Consider the following 19,972-nt stretch of genomic DNA (forward strand, 5'->3'; position numbering starts at 1 on the left):
AAGTTATCAGCCACAAATTTAAAAAAACTCAATTTTTGAACAGTAGTTTTCCAAGGAAAGATTAATTTCTCAGCTTTAATATTTTTCTTTCTGCTATTACACTATATAATATAGTTACTTTTTATAGAGTATCAATGGTGTGCAGCTTACACTTAAGAAATACACTATTTTAAAAAATGGATTTTTAATTTTTCCATTTTGTGGCCTGCAATTATCTTTGTTGGGGGACCAGATAAAAATTTGAAAATTTCACAGTTAATAGACCTTTATGATATCAAACTTCAGCATAAATTTCAACTTTGAGGTTCAATTGGAAGTTATGGGAAAAATTACAAACACGATTCAAAAATATGTTTTTTAACATCTGCAATATCTAGGCGTATGGAATAAAATATCAGTTATACTATATAATTTAATCATATCTACAATTACTTACTTTTTTAATTTAAAATAAGACTACTAATTACATTATATTGTTCTCTTGTTATTTGTTTGCAGTACATCGCTCATTGAACATTTGAGAAATTTGTTCACTCAGTTTGGGTGTTAGATTATAAGTTCGCCCAGTCACAGTTGTAAATTCCATCGGAGACAGCTTCCTTAGTACATTTTTAAGTGGCATCCAAACTAGACCCTTCTCAAATTTTTAAAAAGATATACTTGGTCCTGGAGGGTGATAAAATACAACATGTACATCTCGGTTTTGACAGTCAATATTATAAACTTCGTCAATCCACCACTGTTCATCGTAAACACAAGCCACTATCTCTTTATGTTGAAGAACCAGTTGTTCAAGTTTTCCACACTGATGAATTTCACTGTCAGGTGAAGTTCATGTGATCTTACACTTCAGTAAGTTGTATGAATGGAGTACAAAACAATGAAAAGATAGAGTGCCTTTAATCTTCTGACAGGTGTTGTACCTTTCCTTCAAGACACTGTCATAGACTTCTTTTATTTCCTCACATTGTACAAAAACATATGTAATTCCTTTGATGTGTTTTTTACAGAATTCAAACATTTCTTGATGTGTTATGATATGATTGTCATTGGTCCGCTGCAGACTTGCTTTTGTGACAGCTTGCTTTGTTGTACTACCAACACCATCACAAGCATTCTTCCAATCGCATGAAGCGAAAAAGTGCCATTCTACATCAAACCCAAAATCTCTTTTATGAAAGGAGATGTTAATAATTTTTTTGTTGTTTTCATATTGACTTGCTGCCCCACCCAAAAAGTAAATCAGTTTTTTAATGGTGGTGCTGTTTAATGTAGTGTGTTAATTTTAGTTGAAAAATGTGCACTACTGTAGTGTTGTGTTCAAGGTAGTCACTTATGACACAAAAGCTGTGGCTCATTAGTTTATCTTCATCTTTATAATAGAATACAAATGTTTACCCAGTGGTGCCCTTGTACTTCATCTTGAACAACAAAGGAATAATTTTCCTAAAAGTCAGCAAGAACTAAGCATTCATCAGCTGCCAAGGTTCGCTTTTTGTCTTTTGAAAATTTACTTTGAGCTTGTGCAATAAAATGGTGCATTTTCAGATTTTCAAGGTTAGCCACCAACACTTCAGAAAACTTTTCTCATGATTTTATGACTGTCACCATTTCAGTTCTGTCTTGTGTGAGCCATTGTTTGTATTTCATATTGTCAGGCATCAAATCGTCTTCTTCGGATTCTTCAAACGTGTCAAGTAAGGCTTGTTTGCCTGGACAATCTTCACATTTTCCCGTGATCATACAATTGTAACTGTCAATATTGCATACCATAACTTCCAGAAGATCTTTATAGTCCACTCTAAGATTGGCTCCATCTATCATAAACTTTACATTCTGATAATAAAATACAAACATTATGGGTGCCAGATGCTCCTGCAACAATGCACCATCTTGGTCTCAACTCGCAAAATTTTGATCTTCCAATTTTAATGTCAGGATTTTCTTTTTTAAATTCGGTGAATAGTTCACTTAAATTACACAATATTAACCTTTTTTGTCTTTGAATCTTAGAACCATTTTCTTTCACAGAAACACAGTCTTTTTTTTGCCAGACATCAAACGACTGTTATTGTCATCCGTCATAATACTTAATAACTTTATTGACTGTGTTTTCATCTACCAAAGTAGATGCACTTTTCTTTTTGTAATGCTGGTAAAATTCTCTGTTCTTTTACTAATTGCCTTGTTAACTTAACAAGACGTTGTGACACATTAAATTCGTCACTAATGTTTGTTGACTCCAAGAATTCAGCGGTAAACTGATAATTTTATCCTCTTTGTTTGAAGTACTGCACTTAGTTTTTAGTTTTCCTATCTAATCATCATATTCGGTTGGTGAAGTTTCAGAACTTCCATCTGTTTTAGTACAATTTGTGTTTTGAAATGAAACTTCCAAATTCTTTTTGAATGTAACTGCCACTTTCTCAATTTTTGTAATCAAGGCACTTGGTCTTTTATCTTGACTTAGTTTTCTAATTTTAGTTGCAGGCGATACACCCAGGATTTCACAAGCAATATGTACTTTTTTAATGCTTGCTGATAAGTCACAAAATTCTGTATCTGAGGTTTCACTATTCTTTCTCTTGTGAATTACAAATATCTTAGAATAACGTGTTGGACACAATGATTTTCCTGGTATGAGGTTGACAAAAGGGCTTTTATTTTTAGAATGATGATCAAATGTTATTTCTCACAGACCTTTTGTTATAGGTTTCTTATGTTTCTCAAAAGAGTCCATGCAAGACTGACCAAAAAGGTGATGAAATTTTTTTAAGTATTTCATTTCATGGTACTTGCATGTTGATTTGATATCTGGGCTGACTCGTAAGTAAAACAACCGTAATCTTTGATTCAAGTAATGTCTTTATGATGCCTTTCATACACACTTTTATGACATGCTTCATTAATAACACCACCAACAGAACACTGAGACACCATTTTTCAACTGCACACTTGCAAGAACTTCTAGCTAAATAAGTGTGAGTAGACAATTGTTGGTGTAAGGGGGACGACAAGAGCCAGACTTGTATAGGATTCAAGATGCAATTGTTAGCCTGCTGAAACAATTACCACAGCATTGTTTTGACAAATAATCATTAGCTAGTGTAATGTGGTGTTATATTATGCAATTGGTATACTTCATTTGATTAGCCTACCAGATATTGCAGATGTTAAAAAATGTATTTTTGACTCGTGTTTATCTTTTTCCCATAACTTCCAGTTGAATCTCAAAGTTGAAATTTATACTGACTTCTGATATCATAAAGGTCTATTAACTGTGAAATTTGCAGATTTTTATTTGGTCCCCCAACAAAGATATTGCAGGCCACAAAATGGAAAAATTAAAAAAAAAAATCAATTTTTTAAAATGTATTTTTTTAAGTGTAAGCTCCACCTTTGATACTCTATAAAAAGTAACTGTACTATACAGTGTAACAGCAGAAAAAATATTGAAGCTGAGAAATTAATCTTTCTTTGGAAAACTACTGTTCAAAAAGTGAGTATTTTTAATTCATGGCTGATAACTTTGAACTATTAAAAATATATTAAAGAATACATTCAGCTAAGTGATAATGATGTTAATTTGTAGCTCAGAGTGTGTTGAACTAAATGCATTTTATCTGAAATGCTTAGGACAATCCACTACTGAATAATCGTAAAAAATGTAGATGCTTGCAAATACGAAGAAACGCATGCGGCCTGGAACAAATATGGCCACCATTTCAAAATAATAAACAATAAATGTTTTAAAAAATAGTTTTGGGACTACTAAACATTGGGGAATTCACCTAGCAAATATAAAATTTTTCTGAGATGGTCAAGCAACCAGTGCTGGACCACTTGGTATGGATTGACCAGAGTCTATATTTCTGAAACTAATAAACATATACAATGAATTTTGTTTTACGATGAACGGGAAACTCGAAAAGTTTTTTCTCATACATTTTCATTGGTGTTCAGTAGGCCCCCCCTCAAGATGCATGGCATATGTCAGTGCTGTATTCAGATTATTCCCATGCTGCAGCGAGCATGTCTTGAGTTACACCTTCCACAGCTGCTGTTATGCAGTGTCTCAGGTCTTTCATTGTTGTTGGTAACAGAAGCATATAAACAAACAGTCTTTCATAAATCCCTACAAGAAGCAATCGCATACAGTCAGGTCCGGTGACCTTGGAGACCAGTAATGTAAGGCTGAATCATTTTGTCCAGTGCGACTGATCCATCATTCAATAATCCTTTGCTTTAAAAATTCCCACTCTTCCAGGTGCCAGTGGTGCGGTACCCCATCCTGTTAGTAAACAAAATAGTTTGAATCAGTCTCCAATTGTGGGAAAAGAAAGTTCTCAAGCATATCGAGATATGTGCTTCCTGTAACAGTGTTCTCAGCAAAGAAAAATGGACCATACACCTTTTCTCATAAAACTGCATGAAACGTATTAAATTTTGGAGAGTCCCTCTCATGTTGTACAACTCCATGTGATTGTTCCGTACCCGATATTCTCACATTGACAGTTCACCTTTCTATTTCAATGGAATGTTGCCCTGTCCCTAAACACTAAGTGTGGAAGAAAACTGTCGTCCTCAATTTTGCCAAGAACAAAATTCCAGAACTCTGCATGTTGTGGTCACCTTAATGAGGAGCTTGCAGTAACTGGATTTTGTATGGTTTCACGTGTAAACGTCGACGCAACACGCGAGACATGCACATCAGGGGCTTGTTGAGCTGTCGAGCTGCACGGTGAATGGATTTTTATGGACTCCTTGTGAAACTGTGGAGAATGGTTCAACATCTGTGTCAGCCACTCGGGGACGGCCCGGCGATTTTCCTTTACATAAACAATGTGTTTCTCAAAATTTTTCATGCCATCGTCTAATGCTCTGTGCTGTAGGAGGATCCACACCGTATCTAGTACGAATGTCATGCTGAACAGTTATTACTGATCTGCACTGCACAAAATGTGGAGCACAAAACCCTTTCTGTTGTCTCAACACCATTTTTACTTGAAGTGAAGTGGGTACACACTGCTCCTACCTGGCAGGAACCACGTAAAACTCGAGAGTTTGCTCTTCCCAACAGTACGTTCATCGCACACATCTTAGAGTGATTTTTATTTTATTTTTATTGGATGATTCTTTTTGATACACCCTGTACAGTAATGTGGGGTGTGACATCATACATATGCAAACAAAAAGAGAACAGAATGATTATGCAATTTCATGTCTTTTTAACTTTTTGAAATGTAGGTTGTGGTGACACTGATCTTCAGCATAGCCCGGGGTCCACATTAGGTTGGCAGGTGACAGTTTGGCTGTGAATTGGCTAAGCAGTATTGAACGCTTCAGTTAATCCCTGTCATCTTCAGATAGAAAGTTCTAATGAACAATAGTGTGCATACATACTAGCAAATGTGTGTATGTAATAAGTTTGTCAAAGTTGTGATTAGAGGATTCTGCTAAATTTCTATTCTTTTGCATTAATCATTAACATGAAAACAAAACAAAAAGTGCGGATTTATAAAGATCTTTAGTGCAGCATCACATTCAAGAGAATTTCACAGATTTTGATCAGCTTCAATCTTGAAATACTGTCTTGCTCAGTCCAAGAACACAAGTTGCAACTTGACTCTACTGTATTCGCATGAAATTGTCAGATTGCTGATTTATGTATAACTACTACCTGTTGCATTTATTTAATGGCAGTGCAATACTGTGCTATAAACATCTGTGTTTTGTTTGGTGATTGAAGGAATTTGTAACTCCATTTTGGATGCACATACAGGGTGTCCAGAAAAGGACTCCCTGATTTCAAAATTAAATATCTCGAAAACAATGATCGTTAGAGGAATGCAGTAAACGGTATGTTTATTGTGAAAGCTGTAAGAAGTTTATACAGCAGTTTGAAATAATAGTTACAAAAGCTGCTAACAGATGGCGCTGTAATCGCCATACGTAATGCCTAGTATAAATAGTGATACGAAGCCCAGAGCGATCAGTTCCACTATTGAAACGTGAAATGAGGTTAGCGTACTGAAGGAAGAGATTAAAACCATGTACTCCATTGAACAACGCGTTTTTCTGGTGCTAGAGTACCACAGGTTAGAAGAGAGCCCTACGGCAACAAGGCGAAGTTTTCAAGCACGATTTAATGTTCCAAAAGGACCCGATGCGAAAATCATTCGTACGCTCTTCGCAACATTTTAACGAACAGGCAGCGTAACTGATGATCTAGTGGGGCATGTTGGTCGCAAGCAAACCGCAGTTACGCCTGAAAATATCGCCACAGTTTCTGGAATTATTCAGCGAAATCCAATGTCATCCGTCCATAGAATTGCATCTGAGACTGGTTTGAAGCGTTACAGCACGCAGAAAATACTGAGAAAGAGCCTACACACGTTTCCATTCAAAATTCAAACGCACCAGGCCATACCCGTATGAGCTGTGCAACAAAGGGTTGCCTTTGCTAATCAGATGCTCACAATGATTGATAGTGAAGGATTTGATGTTGGCTGCATCTGGTTTACAGATGAATAAGCAGAACTGGTGAGTTTGGGGTTCCGAAAAGCCATATTGGTGTGAAGCGAAACCCCTGTATTCTTCTAAAGTTACTGTGTGGGCTGCAGTATGCAGCAGAGGCATTATTGGCCCTTTTTTCATTCGAGAAACTGTCACTGGTGCAAGTTACATTGCAACTTTGGAACAATTTGTTGCCACACAGCAAACGTTAGAGGATCGATTAGGTACTGAATGGTTTATGCAAGATGGAGCCTGACCACATCGGACCAAACAAGTGTTTCGCTTTCTTGAGGAATACTTCGGAAATCGAGTCATCGCTTTGGAATATCCCAAATTTACTGGTGCAGGCAGGGATTGGCCTCCATATTCGCCGGATTTGACTCCCTGTGACTTTTTTTTGTGGGGCACAGTGAAAGACATGGTCTACCCGAAGCATTCCGCCATGCTGGACGAGCTTGAATCGGAGATCTCTGTGGCATGTGAATCCATTTCGGTAGAGACACTACGAAATGTGATGGCGAATTTCATTTTTCGTTTGCGCCACCTGTGTAGTGCCAATGGTGAACATTTTGAAAACATTGTGATGTGATTGTTTGCAACGATTGTTTTCGTACGATTATTTCACTTATGTATGCTGATATGTGCTGTACAGCGTACAGCGCCATCTGTTAGCAGCTTTTGTAACTATTATTTCAAACTGCTGTATAAACTTCTTACAGCTTTCACAATAAACATACCGTTTACTGCATTCCTGTATCGATCTTTGTTTTCGAGATATTTAATTTTGAAGTCGGGGAGCCCTTTTCTGGACACCCTGTAGACAGCGAACATTCAAAACCAGCATACATTTTTAGTGGACAATGAACGCTCGAAACATGGTGGGAAATAGATTCCACACTCCAGCAGTAACAGGACTTGTACGTTATTACTGACACAACAGCTGTCCCTTCATCAGCTGCAGCGCAAGTGAACACTGCGGTCCTTTAGATGCAACTGCATTAACAAACCAAGAAATTTAAACTTATCAAGAGTACCTGCTGGAAAGACCAGAATGCTAAATGATTCACTCCAGAATTTGCTTGAGAGCATTAAATAAGAGGCACACACAGCAGACTGCAAACATTGTATGGATAGATGCAAAAATCCTGTTTGAAAGGCCAAGGGTGTCTTTAAGAGGAGCAGATGCAGGAGATGTGAATTCTGCTGCTACTTTCATATCATCAGTACTGCACAAACATACCTTCATATGAAGCTTCCTGCATTAAATTGAACATATTTTAATGAACACATGGCGTGTAGTTCTATAAGACAATAAGTTAAGTAAGGAAATTATCCTTGCTAGAGATGTGTTAATTATTGTTTGGTGTGGTGTTCCATCAGTTCTTGAATAAATTGTTACATATGTGGAAGATTTTGGCAGTTTCTCGTGCAACTGCTTTCTGTAAGATTGTTTCCCATCATCAAATACTTTTTAATAAGGTCAAAATAATTTGACAATTTCGAATTTGTGCAAGGGTCTGTCTTGTAGAATGAGTGTGTTAGATGTTAATGCCTAGCATGTGGGGTAGAGCCATTCCTTCACCTTGTTTTCCAGACAAGGCAAACAATTGGTTTAAATTTCACAAAATTTGAAAAGCAGTGTTTCAGACAGATCATAAGATCTTAATCTTGTAATTTGAAAATTGTGAAACTTTATTTTTCTGTTCTGTTGTCCTTAAATGTGTCCAATTTGCTGCCCACAAATGTCTGCCAAGATTCTGTCTGTGGTAGATGCAACTATTGACCTATTTGTGGTCTGGTCTCTAGCATTTATGAAAACCATATTATATATTTCACATTTCTTTCATTCTTCTTTTTTTTTTTTTACAGTGTGATTTACCACATCGCCAAGTTGAGCAAATGGAAATAGAATCGTTTTACAAGGAGCACAATTTCATTGGTTGGACAGAAACTTCTGCCAAAGAAGGTCTCATGGTGAATGATTCGATGAAGTAAGCATAACTAGGCATACTAACTATAAGGATCCTGTTAGCTTTTTTAACTCTCTCTCCATGTATTTGAGTCACAGCCAAGGACACTATTATGCGTGCTGAATATGTCTGCTATCATTTGACCTTTACCCGTTGTGAAATTCAGTGGTTTCCAGGCAGGTTTAGGAGTGAATGCCATGTGGTCCGTGCAGAGGTTTTGTTGTGATCCTGAAGGGTTCCGAAATACTAATGAATTGTGTGATGTGTGTGGTCCAGTCACTGCACCAGGTTGCATCCTGCTTAGGTCCCTCTTTGAGTTTTCCCTGCGATACTGTAAATGTAGACTGAAGTAATGTGTTGTTGATTCTGTTCCCATTCTCTGACAAAGCCAGAGACTGTGTGGATACTAGGTGGAAAAGTACAGGCCGTGTAAATGTGGTGGTTATTGTTTTCCCCCTTCTCACCCTCCACAACTTTCACTCTGTTCCAGTATCACAGTTATCTGATTCACACTTCTAGGTCCGTTAGTATGGCTTACTGAACATATGAAGAGTGAAAATGGAGAACGTTCAAAGTGTCAAATCTGACACTTGTCTGGAGAAGGAAGAGACAATGTTTCTCTGTTGGTACATAATTAATTTGTATCCAAAAAATTGGGAAGGTATTCTCATACCACAGAATTGTGCTACTCACCATGTCACTGCAAAAAATGAGACAAAAGAAAATTTTCTTATTAAAGTATTTGTTTTTCTCTGTTGCCATACTTGGAAACTGACTGGTTGTAATGATGGTAAGAAAATGTTCGTAAGTTGATGCTTACAAAGAAGAAAGCAGTAACCAGCCAGTGTTAATGCTATTTATTTACACAGTAGCAATATTACTGCTTTCAACCTGTTGGTTGAAAACTGGTAACGGCACTGTTTGTGTAAATAAATTGCATCACCTTTCTTCAGGGGCTGCGGACCTCGTTAGCTGCTGCTCTGGTATTTCTCATGGGCGCTACAGCCAGCATTCACCTGGACTGTAGCCGAGTCCTAATTACGGATTTTACCATCAGCCGGTTCCACTACTTATGCTCCTGCGGACATCTATAGCGTGTCAGCAGTATTTCTGACAGACTTAACAGTTGCTGTTAGGCATTCATGCTAGATGGTTCGTGTCATTATCTGCATTCTGTTTCTGTGGTGTCATTTAGCTTTCTTCCTATTCATCAGGATTTTTAGAGTGCTATATATCACCTTTGAGTTCCACAAACAAATGGCGCATCAGTGTAGTTCCACTGATGAAGAGATACTGGAGATACTCACAAGGAGTGACAGCGACAGTGGCAGTGAGCGAGGCATCTTTGGTGGTGGTGGTGGTGGTGGTGGTGGTGGTGGTGGTTGTGGTTGTGGTTGTGGTTATTATTGTTATTATTCTGAAGAATCTCGTAATACTATGCATCCACATACTACACCTAATAGAGCTCGCCAAGATAGTTGTTCTTTAGATTATTAAAGTGAAGACGAATCAGTCTGTAAAAGTCCAAGCCTTAGTAACAAATTTGAATGGGAAAACCATGATTTCAGTCCAGCACTGCATGCATTTGATGACTCATCTTCAGGACATAGTTGCCAACTAGTGCCTGATTCAAGCATTCTATCCTTCTTTGTGCTATTTCAATCAGAAAATCTGATGGAAATTTATAGCACTTGAAACGAACTGATTTTACACTTTCAGCATGGCAGATATGTCTGAATCAGTTCACCAGTCCACCTGGGAGGATACTGGTCTTGAGGAACTGTACTGCTTCATTGGTACTTGGCTTCTCATGGCCCGTGTTAAATAGTTGAGAATAAGGGGATATTGGTACAGAAGTGTACTACTGAGCATTCCAGTTTTTGGCAACATTATGTCCCATGACCGTTTTATGTTACTTTTGAGAATGTTGCATATTTTGACAACTCTGCCAATTGTGGAGATGACAGTGTATTTTTGATAAAAGCCTATTATTGCTCAAAGGTCGCTTATCTTTTAAACAATTCATTCCTTTGAAAAGAAGTAGATTTGGAATCAAGACATTTGTGTTGTGCAACTGTAAAACTGGATACATCTTGGATTTCATTGTATACACACACAAACAACAGAAATTAAGTCCACAGTTTAGAGAAATCTGGGATATAGTGGCAACATTAATGAAGGCATACTGTGAATATGGACATAGCCTGTATGTTGACAAGTTGTATAAAAGTCCAGACTTGTTCCTCTGACTTCACAGCCACAGAACAGCAGCATGCAGTACTGTATGTAGCAACAGCCGCAATTTGGTGAAGCTGCAGAAGAAATTGAAATGAGGAAAAGTTGAATTTATGTCAACTGAGACAATGCTTGCCATAAAGTGGTGTGACAAGAGAGGAGTGTTGATGCTGACTGCCTGTAACACTACAGAAATGCATGACATGGGAAAGTCAAGCAGGAAGACTGGCAAGAAATTAATGAAACTGCAATGTGTTGTCGGCTAAAATGAAAATATGGGTGCATTGGACCACTCTGACATGCTATTAAGCTCAGTTTGATCCGTGTGTAAATCTGTTAAATGGTGCAAAAGTTCTCTCTCCCCCCCCCCCCCCCCCCCCCCCCCATATGTTGTGGACTTTTGTGTTTTGAATGCTCGCACTCTTCACAGATTGGTGACAGGGAGAAAAATACCATTAGCAGATTTTCATTTATGTCTGGTATGAGAACTTGTGGAAAAATTTGCTACAGAACAGAGAACAGATATAAAAGGAAGAAGCTCTGATGACAAGAATCCTCTGTGCTTTACTGAAAGACACTTTCCAAATGTTGTTCCAAGTGACCAGTCCAAGAAATGTGGACTATGGCATAGATGTGCTGGGTGCTCGAAACAGAATGTGCATCAGCAAACGAAATATGAATGCAAAACATGCAACATACCCTTGTATGTTGTACCATGTTTCAAAACATATTAAACAAAGAACTAATTTTATTCAAGGAGCAATACCTGGAAGATGGAAAAATTATTTAAAAATTTAAAAAAAAATGAAAATTAAGTACAAAAATAAAAGAATATTTTTAACTTTGCCTTGTCTGTCCAAATGACTAAGAAGGATGGACTGATAAACACAGATTTAATGCCTGAAGCACAAGACTATAATGAACAAAACAAGAAAAGAATTATTCATATTGATCATTTCAATTGTGAATAACAAAAATCATGAAAATCAAATAGAAAAAAGCTCTTTCAGTATTTCTAGAATTTTCCAATTTTTTCTATTATTAAAACCTTGCCTTAACAATTAAGAATGCAAAAAAAAAGAAAAAATCATCCAAATTGGTTAAGCCATTTTTTTAGTTAAGTTTCTGACATTTAAATAGGTAGTGTAGAAACTCTAATTATCCCTTATCGAATTCTTCAAATAAAGCTGTACATCATTGTTTATTTCTACTGTGTAATAACAGTTGCGTCCCATATAAAAAGAATTCAGAGACTTTGACTTTTTGATTTTGAAGTTTCCCTGGGAATAATTTATTGGGTTAATGGGTTAATGTCTCAAAATATAGTGATTAGTTTCGAAAGTGTATCTCGGCATGCACATGCTTCCCTCGACAATTGTTTGCAAGCGAATTATTGCGCTCAGATGAATGTCAACATTTGATCATTACGGATCCTCTAGCATTTCATCATAAGTTATGTATAAAAAGTTGATAGTTATCAGTATGTCCAATAACTTTGTCTGTCGAGCCATTCATCTCCAGATTCAAAGCTGTGGAATAAGTATCCAGATACATTGTGTTTATTTGTAACATTGGTGATCACACTCAGACTGCCAGACATTCACGACCACCCTGGCTCCAGAAATACTTCAGCACAGGGCGAAGTTGGCCAAATGAAGACCTCAGGCACAGACAGCAGTCCGCGGAGATGGTTGTTTTCGCAGGTAAACGGATTAGGCAATCTCAAGCACGTGTTCGACACAGCCATCTGGACATGCAGCTGCATCAGGCAAAGGGTTAAATCTTGGGACTCCAGAGGGAAGCAGAATTTGGCACAGAGGCCTTGCACCATCTACTAATGCATGTTTGAAAAACTTTCTACATGTTTGGCACCTAGATGAAGTCTAGGGACATGCAATAGAGTACCAAGAACAAAATAGCACTGAAAATGCATTTTGTGCGAAAATTACACTTGGAAAGTTTCCCATTCCACTCTTCATTGATAAATTCAGTGTGCTTTTCCATCTCTATCAACTGTTCTTTTGCTCAATAATGGAACAAAAATTATAGTATAGATTTCTTCATCTCTATTGCTAAGAAAACAACCATACAGAATGGATTCTGAACAATTCATGCATTGGGTGTGTCCACCATGCTTCAAAGCACTGTTACAAAATTGATCACAAGCGCACGCAGGTGCATGTTCGTTTGCAAAGCCGAATTGAACGAGTTTTGAACTGATGACGATGATGATGGCGGCTACTACTACTACTACTACTACTACTACACTACTGAAAAAATTAATGTGTTGCATTTCTTCAAGCTTCCCCAGCAAGGCGTTGTCATGGAATCGGCACCTGAAGAAGACTGTAAGTCACGTAGTTGAAATGTCGTGCAGGAAAGACACTAATAACCAGCAGAAACCCGCTTAATCAACATGTCAATGTCTTGCATGTTGGTTGTTCAATCTCATTCTTATGCAGTGAGGAGTCACATGCAAGTAGCGTCCTCCAGGTTTTCTGCAGGATTCTAAAATCATCATGACTCAATATTTTAGCAATCTGTCTGTCACCTTCAGGAAAGATTCTGTGTCCACTGAAACTGATGTTGTGTTTCAATGTAAAATAGTGCATGTCCAGGTAAGAGGGAAACCATTGTCTCTGCTAATTGAATGGTCTATCAGTTTAATTTCAACTACCTCCTTATGAACAGTGTTTCAAAATACCAGCTATACTAGCAACTATCAGAATATCGTCAATTTCATCCCGTCTCCCTTGTTAAAACCATGTTCCACTGCTGCAAATATTTCAGGCCATTGTAGCCTCATGTGACAGTGCTGTTCCACACACCTGTCCTGGACTGTGCTTCTCGACTGGTCGATCTAAGCCTTTCCACAGTGACATGGAAATTTGTATATGCCAGTCTTCCCAAGTCCCAAACAGTCCTTGATAGAGCTGAGTAGTGCTCTAATTTTTCAGGTGGATGAAACACACTCTTTATGTCAATTCACCTTCAAATTCTTCCAATCTTAAAGGATATGCTACCACTGTAAGGAATAAAGGATGCAGAACTATGAACCATCAGGGGTGGTCCTACTCATAGTCTGACGAATCTGCATCTCTGAGTTACTGTTTTCCTTAAACGTTGTTGCTGAGTGTGCAAGTTCCTGCCTTAGACTATCTGCATCAGAAATAGCATATGCTCTGTGCAACAGAGTCCTAAGGATGTCACTGCTTTGACAACTCAATTCTTGCAGATATGTCACTTTGGGCTGGTTTTCGATGAATACTGTCCCAGAGTACTACTACGTTTTTTGTTAACCATTATGTCCAAAAATTGATGTTCCCTGTCACTTTCAATCTCTATAATAAACTGATGAGCATGTTCTCTAAGATTGGAATGATTTTAAGGAGATTTGACATTGCGTGCATTCCATTCTTGTGCCAAGATTAAGGCACTATTTGGTTTGGGACTTAGGAAGCCTGGCATATACAAAATTCCATGTCAGTATGGAAAGGCTTACATCAGCTGGGTGATTCGCACAGTTCAGGACAGGCAACTGGAATGTCACCATAACATGAGGCTACAACAGCTTGAAAAACTGGTGATAACACAACATTTTTTAAATGAAGGACACGGGATGAAATTTGATGAGACCCTAATACTCGCCAGTACATTTTTTTCACTAGTGCTTATGAGGAAGCATTTACAATCAGGTTGGCAGGCAACTTAATTGGTAGACACAAAGGGTGCTATGGGTCGCACCACAAGCTCGGTCTTGGGGGTGGCACCTGAGGTGGGCAGCACGTGCCTTGTGTAAGGTACAGGGACCTATAAATGATTAGGGACAGATAATGTGCCAAAATATTGAGTTGTGTTGATTTTAGAATTCAGTGGCAAACCTGAAGAGACCAAGAATTTTTATGCGAGACACGTAAACAGTAGTTTCATTCCGAAAGGTAAAACAGGAGAGAAATTTCACAGATCATAATTGTTCTGCGACTCTTAGCGTCCCAACATTAAAAGAGAATGCTGTGGAGGAACTACCCCAACCTCAGAAAACAATAGAAACAGTTGACATTGACATTTGTGATAGTGGAAAGGGGGTCAGCTCAGAACATATAGGTTCAGTTTGTCCTTGTTCTATTTGCAGGTGGCATTTCCAGATATTAGTGATGGAAGAGGATGGAAGGCTGTACACTCATAAGTTATAGTCACACTGATATAGCTTGTGAGGAAAGGTTCTTTGTTGAATTCACTAAAAGCTCATTCAAAGGTGTTAATGAACAATCTGTTGAGGACTCATTATTACACCTCCAATTGGTGGTGATGAAAATATTTCTCTTGTACAATTCGACAAGTGTGGTTTCCAGGTATATCTCAGTAGTGCCTTTCCTTGCACAGCAAATTTTAAAATATTAAAAGTGATGTACTTTCATACTGTTAGGAGCAAGATAATGGTTTCTCTCTGGGCTAAATTCTAGCTCTCTCTCTTTGCTGCTGTTCATACCATTTGGCACAGGATGTTATTCTACTGTATGCTGTGCACTTGCTATTGAGGTGCATTTGTTGAGCAAATGATTGAGAGGTTGTGTAGTCAATGAAATTTACCAACCAGCCAGTGTGGGTCTTCATTTAAATCCTCTTACAATGGTAAGTTAATCCAGCTTGTCCCAGAATATTGTCCTGTGGTGTGATTCACTCACCTGTTTGTGGTCAAGTTAGTTTGAAGTAGTTGTGATAGGATACTTTCAGTATGTCACATTTGATTCATAAGTTATTCACATGATGTTTTTAATTACATCATTTTTGAAAAGAATGTGGTGTTAGGAATCCTGACTGAAGAGGAAATAAGTGCACATTCATTTTGGTATAGTCCCTTTCAGGACAACACAAATTTTCTAATAATTTCATAATGAGTGGTTTTCACTGAAATGCAGTTCTGGAAGGCTGTAAAAAAATTTTTTTAAAAAAAATCTGACCATAGCTGTTCCAGCTGAAAACATTGACTTCGCCTTTGTGATTCGAGCAACTGCCTCCCACCCCCTCCTTTGGTTGTGGTTTTCTTTCTGGTGTTATGTGGTAGATGTGAATTTCATCCACATGCTCCAAACATGCTGAGAAATTCATTTTTTGTTTGATTTTGGTTTGCATTGATCCAGTTTGGCACTTGGACTATCACAGTGTTTTTTTACAGTTACTTTCTTGTAAAAAGTGCTGATATGCATTTGGGATCAGCCATTTTATACACCTCTAACTGCCCATTATGCAATCTTACATTCACACATTTTTGTGTTGTCATCTTTGGTTGCAATTTCAACAATTAAGAAATGGGCAGCAGAATTCAAATGTAGCCATACTTACATTGAGGGGTTAATTATACACGTTTGTAAATTTGAATCACCTTCAAGTTCAGTTCAGTAAGGTTTGAATTTAGCTTCTTATTTTTTAGTCAGTGAGAACAGTAGACTCCCTATGAAACTAGACATTATTATTATTATTATTATTATTATTATTATTATTATTATTATTATTATTATTTCTATCCTTTCTCAGACGTTATGTCTGGTTAAAAATGGAAAGTGATGCGGACCTTGATCAAGTGTGACTTCCTTTTAACTCTATGGTATATGTTACATTGCATTTAGGAACTTTGGGGTAATTGAACATGTATCAATAATTACAGATTTATGTAGTTGTATATTGCGTTGATGTACAGGTGGATATTGTGTGGTATGACTCCTGTAGTTTGATAGTGTAATTGGATTATTATTATTATTATTATTATTATTAAATGAAACTCGCTTAATACAGATACTTTAAAATGTTTTATAAACAAAATTATTCCACAAATCAATATTTGTCTCACATTATTGTACAACGCATCCTCCCACCCACACAACACCCAAAAAAAAAAGAAAAAGTTTGTTGGTGTATGACCTCTTACTAAATAAACTTAAAGTGATAGGGCATTTGATATTCAAAACTGTATCTATGAACATTGCTGTAGTAAATCTGCTGTTATTATTATTATTATTATTATTATTTTAAATTTTAGGTTTTTGGTTGATGTCATTATGAGACAAGAAGAAATGCCAGGTAGTGCTGCATCGGTGCTTTCAGAAAGTTTGCGGTTGACAGGGCCTGTACCACAACCACCAAAAAGTTGTTCATGTTAGTAAGTAAGTAAGTAAAGCTTACAACAACATCCAATTAAATTATTTAAACAACACAAATATTTGACTGTTTAATTAGTGTAATATCATTTTACTTTACAGGAGGCCAGTTTGTTCAAGGTATTTAAGAAAATGAATTTTTAAAATCGCCATTCATAAGAAGCAGATGCAGCTGATTGTGTCTACTTCAAACTGTCGTGGTGTTCATAACAGCTGAGAACTTTCTGCATTTTGGTGGGCCATGTAGTCATGATACCTTAGTGTACATGACCATGGCCACTGTTGTTCCCAAAGCATTTAATCTAGCAGGAGCTAGTTAATAAATGCTGAACAGCAGTTGTATTGTGTGTGTGGGCACGCGCTTGCTTGTGCTTTGGAGCATAAAATGCCCATTCAGTTGATGAAATCCAATTCCATACTCCACATTACATAATCTTTCCACAGCTGAAACATTAGCTTTTGTTAATGTGAACATTTTTGGTTGTGTGAACAGTATATTTTGAGAAATATAGCTACCTGTCATCATTGGCAGTTAGCATTTTTTGCATAGCGTATTGCTGCTTGCTGTTATGGTAGGAAGGGTGGTTATCAATAGTTATTCAATTCTGGGAGCAATGTGCAGCTGTGTCAGTGTTTTAAGAATTAAGCTACTACTTGTGCCAAAATCGTGTATTTGTTGTACTCATTTCTGGTGCAGCATTTTAAAAGCAAGAATTTTAAGGGTTACCCGTAATTGGGACTAATTAAATTTTGCTCAGAAATATTACGTTACAAATAAAATTAAAAGCAAATACAGCCTTGCTCAACTACCTCTGTAACTTCTAAATTGGGAAGCATTAGCTAATAAAACATTAATTTTTTTAATTAAAATTGTGATTTGTGGAGGTTTCTTTGCATTTTATAAATGCAGAAAATGGCAAAGAAATTACTTTTAATAGTATCTTATATTTGAAGTGTGAATAATGTTTTATTTCTGTAAAAGTGACACAACAAAACCTTAGCTACCAGCTGGAAAGTTATGTAGTTATAGAACCTTAAAGCTACATGAGAAATTAGTATTATGGCAAAATTATTATCAAAAAAATAATGCATAGATGGTTATCATGACTAACTGCATTTATTCTGCCATATTTCTGGCTTTGTTACACACCTTTAAATTGGTGATCCTGTCCACCACCCACTTTTGTTACTAGTTTCATAATATATCCATTCAGTTATAACATGTTACTGCCACACACCAGATTACACCATGGTGTCAAGTGTGGGGCTGTGCTATGGCCACTTGTGGCCTCATGCCAGTCAATATGTTAAATGATGGCATCTTACACAGAACTTAATTTATCTTTGTTTCTCTATTACTTGCTCTTAGAGGTGCCCAATGACAGGTCACATCATTTAACAATTTTTAGCTGCCACTTCCTAGTGCCCCTATGTCATTTGTCAATAACATAAACGACCACTGTGTGTGTATCATTAACCCTTAACATCTTATTAATGCATTAACATGTTTTTTCATGGTTTGAATAAAAATGTTCTTCCATTTGTACTTTAAAATACCTTTAACATAAACACATTGAATTATTATCTTTTTAAACTTTCATTAAAATGTTTGGTGGTAGCAATTATTTTCAGATGAGTTGGTACTGACTTCAGCAAAAAAGCACCCATCTTCATAATGTAATAGGTATTACACAGTGGTAATTTCATTCAGACATATTAAGTCTATTATTTACAGGCCCTTTTTAAAAATCTGATTTTTCTTTGACTTTCATCTTGTTCAAGTAATAAGAGAGTTTATGCATTCAAGATGTTCTTTCTGAGCCACATTTGTAGGAAATTAAGCTAAATTTCCATTAGTGACACTCTAATATCTTTTTTATGGACTGAGATTATTTAACCAGTTCTTCATTATTTGTTGTACTAATGCAATATATTTTATTTATATCGGTTGTTGATCTTTGTGTGTATTTTTAAAAAATCTGTTATTGTCATGTAAATACTTCATTTGATTTATGATAAATGGAAATATTCATCTTTTTTCTCTACCAAGCTCAAGAAAAGTTTCTTCATTAATAAAATCATTTGCATTGGTCTGTGTAATTTTATTTTTGTAACAAGAGTGGAGTGTGTTATATTGAAAAACAATGCCCATTTTTTCTCTCATATAAGTGTATGCTATCACCATAGCCCAGGATTTCTGCAAATAATGTGTAAACACACTTGCCACTTCAGCACTCATGTGATTTCTGAATAATCTGTGATAGCACATTATCTTTTTATACAGATGGCTTGTAAATGTCTCTTACAGAATTTTATACTGTGGTAGAATGCACATAGTGGTATTTCAGGTTAACATGCCATTGTCTTCATTTTCTACTGAATTCATATTTATGTAGATTGAAACCAGAGACACTGAAAACAGCTCTCTATTTAATGCTTTGCTAGTTGCTTAGATCTGAAGGCACTTTTTAAAAAATTGTGAAAAATTTTGTGCATTTTATACTCTTGTTAATTTTTAATGTTTTTAACAGTTTACATTGTTACAGAGTATTGTGATTTAGATACTTTATATATATTTTGTTAATAAAAATATTGAAAATTTTAGACCCGAGTTAATAATTTTTACCTGTCAGATTCCTATAGGAACATTTTTGAATTGCTCATGTTAGAAAAGTAAATTTGTTCTTCACTCTGATAAAAATGAAGTTTGAATTCAGGTCAGTGTAATTGTTGTGTAATGCACGTTCAAGTTTATCAAATATTTGTAAAGCGAGAAATAAAGTATTCTTACTGCTTCGCTCTCTCAATTGTACGCTACTCCAGGAGGCAACATATTGTTTTTGGTTTGTGGCGGGATATATTGTGATAAGCATTATCATAGTTGGTGTGACTTTTAAGCAGTTTACTTGGTGTACTGTTTATGATAGAAAAAATATTGAATTGATTAAACATTGTACTCTGGAAAACAGGTCTAGGCCTGTGCAATAGGCTGGAGTTAATAATTTTGATGTAATCTTCATGTTCGTACCTTGTTCAATTCCGAAGCAAAATCGCTTTGAGTGCATAGTACAGTTTATCTCTTCATTTTAATAATTC

The 19,972-nt window shown here is 36.5% G+C and overlaps 1 protein-coding gene across 5 annotated transcripts in view; it reads left to right on the forward strand.

The window, feature by feature from the left end:
- LOC124721997 (ras-related protein Rab-7L1-like) overlaps positions 1–19,480 on the forward strand; it is a 155,068-nt gene extending 135,588 nt beyond the window's left edge. For 2 of the 5 annotated variants that reach the window (XM_047247169.1, XM_047247173.1), the window contains exons 4-6: positions 8,386–8,507; positions 16,759–16,886; positions 16,979–19,480. In XM_047247169.1, coding sequence (XP_047103125.1) covers positions 8,386–8,507; positions 16,759–16,879 — 243 coding nt within the window. In that variant the 3' untranslated portion in view covers positions 16,880–16,886; positions 16,979–19,480. Of the gene's footprint in view, positions 1–8,385; positions 8,508–16,758; positions 16,887–16,955 lie in introns of all 5 variants that reach the window. The other 3 variants (XM_047247172.1, XM_047247171.1, XM_047247170.1) reach the window with 3 other exon arrangements.
- The last annotated feature ends 492 nt before the right edge of the window (positions 19,481–19,972 follow it).

Source organism: Schistocerca piceifrons, chromosome X, assembly GCF_021461385.2.
Source record: "Schistocerca piceifrons isolate TAMUIC-IGC-003096 chromosome X, iqSchPice1.1, whole genome shotgun sequence".
Classification (NCBI taxonomy): domain Eukaryota; kingdom Metazoa; phylum Arthropoda; class Insecta; order Orthoptera; family Acrididae; genus Schistocerca; species Schistocerca piceifrons.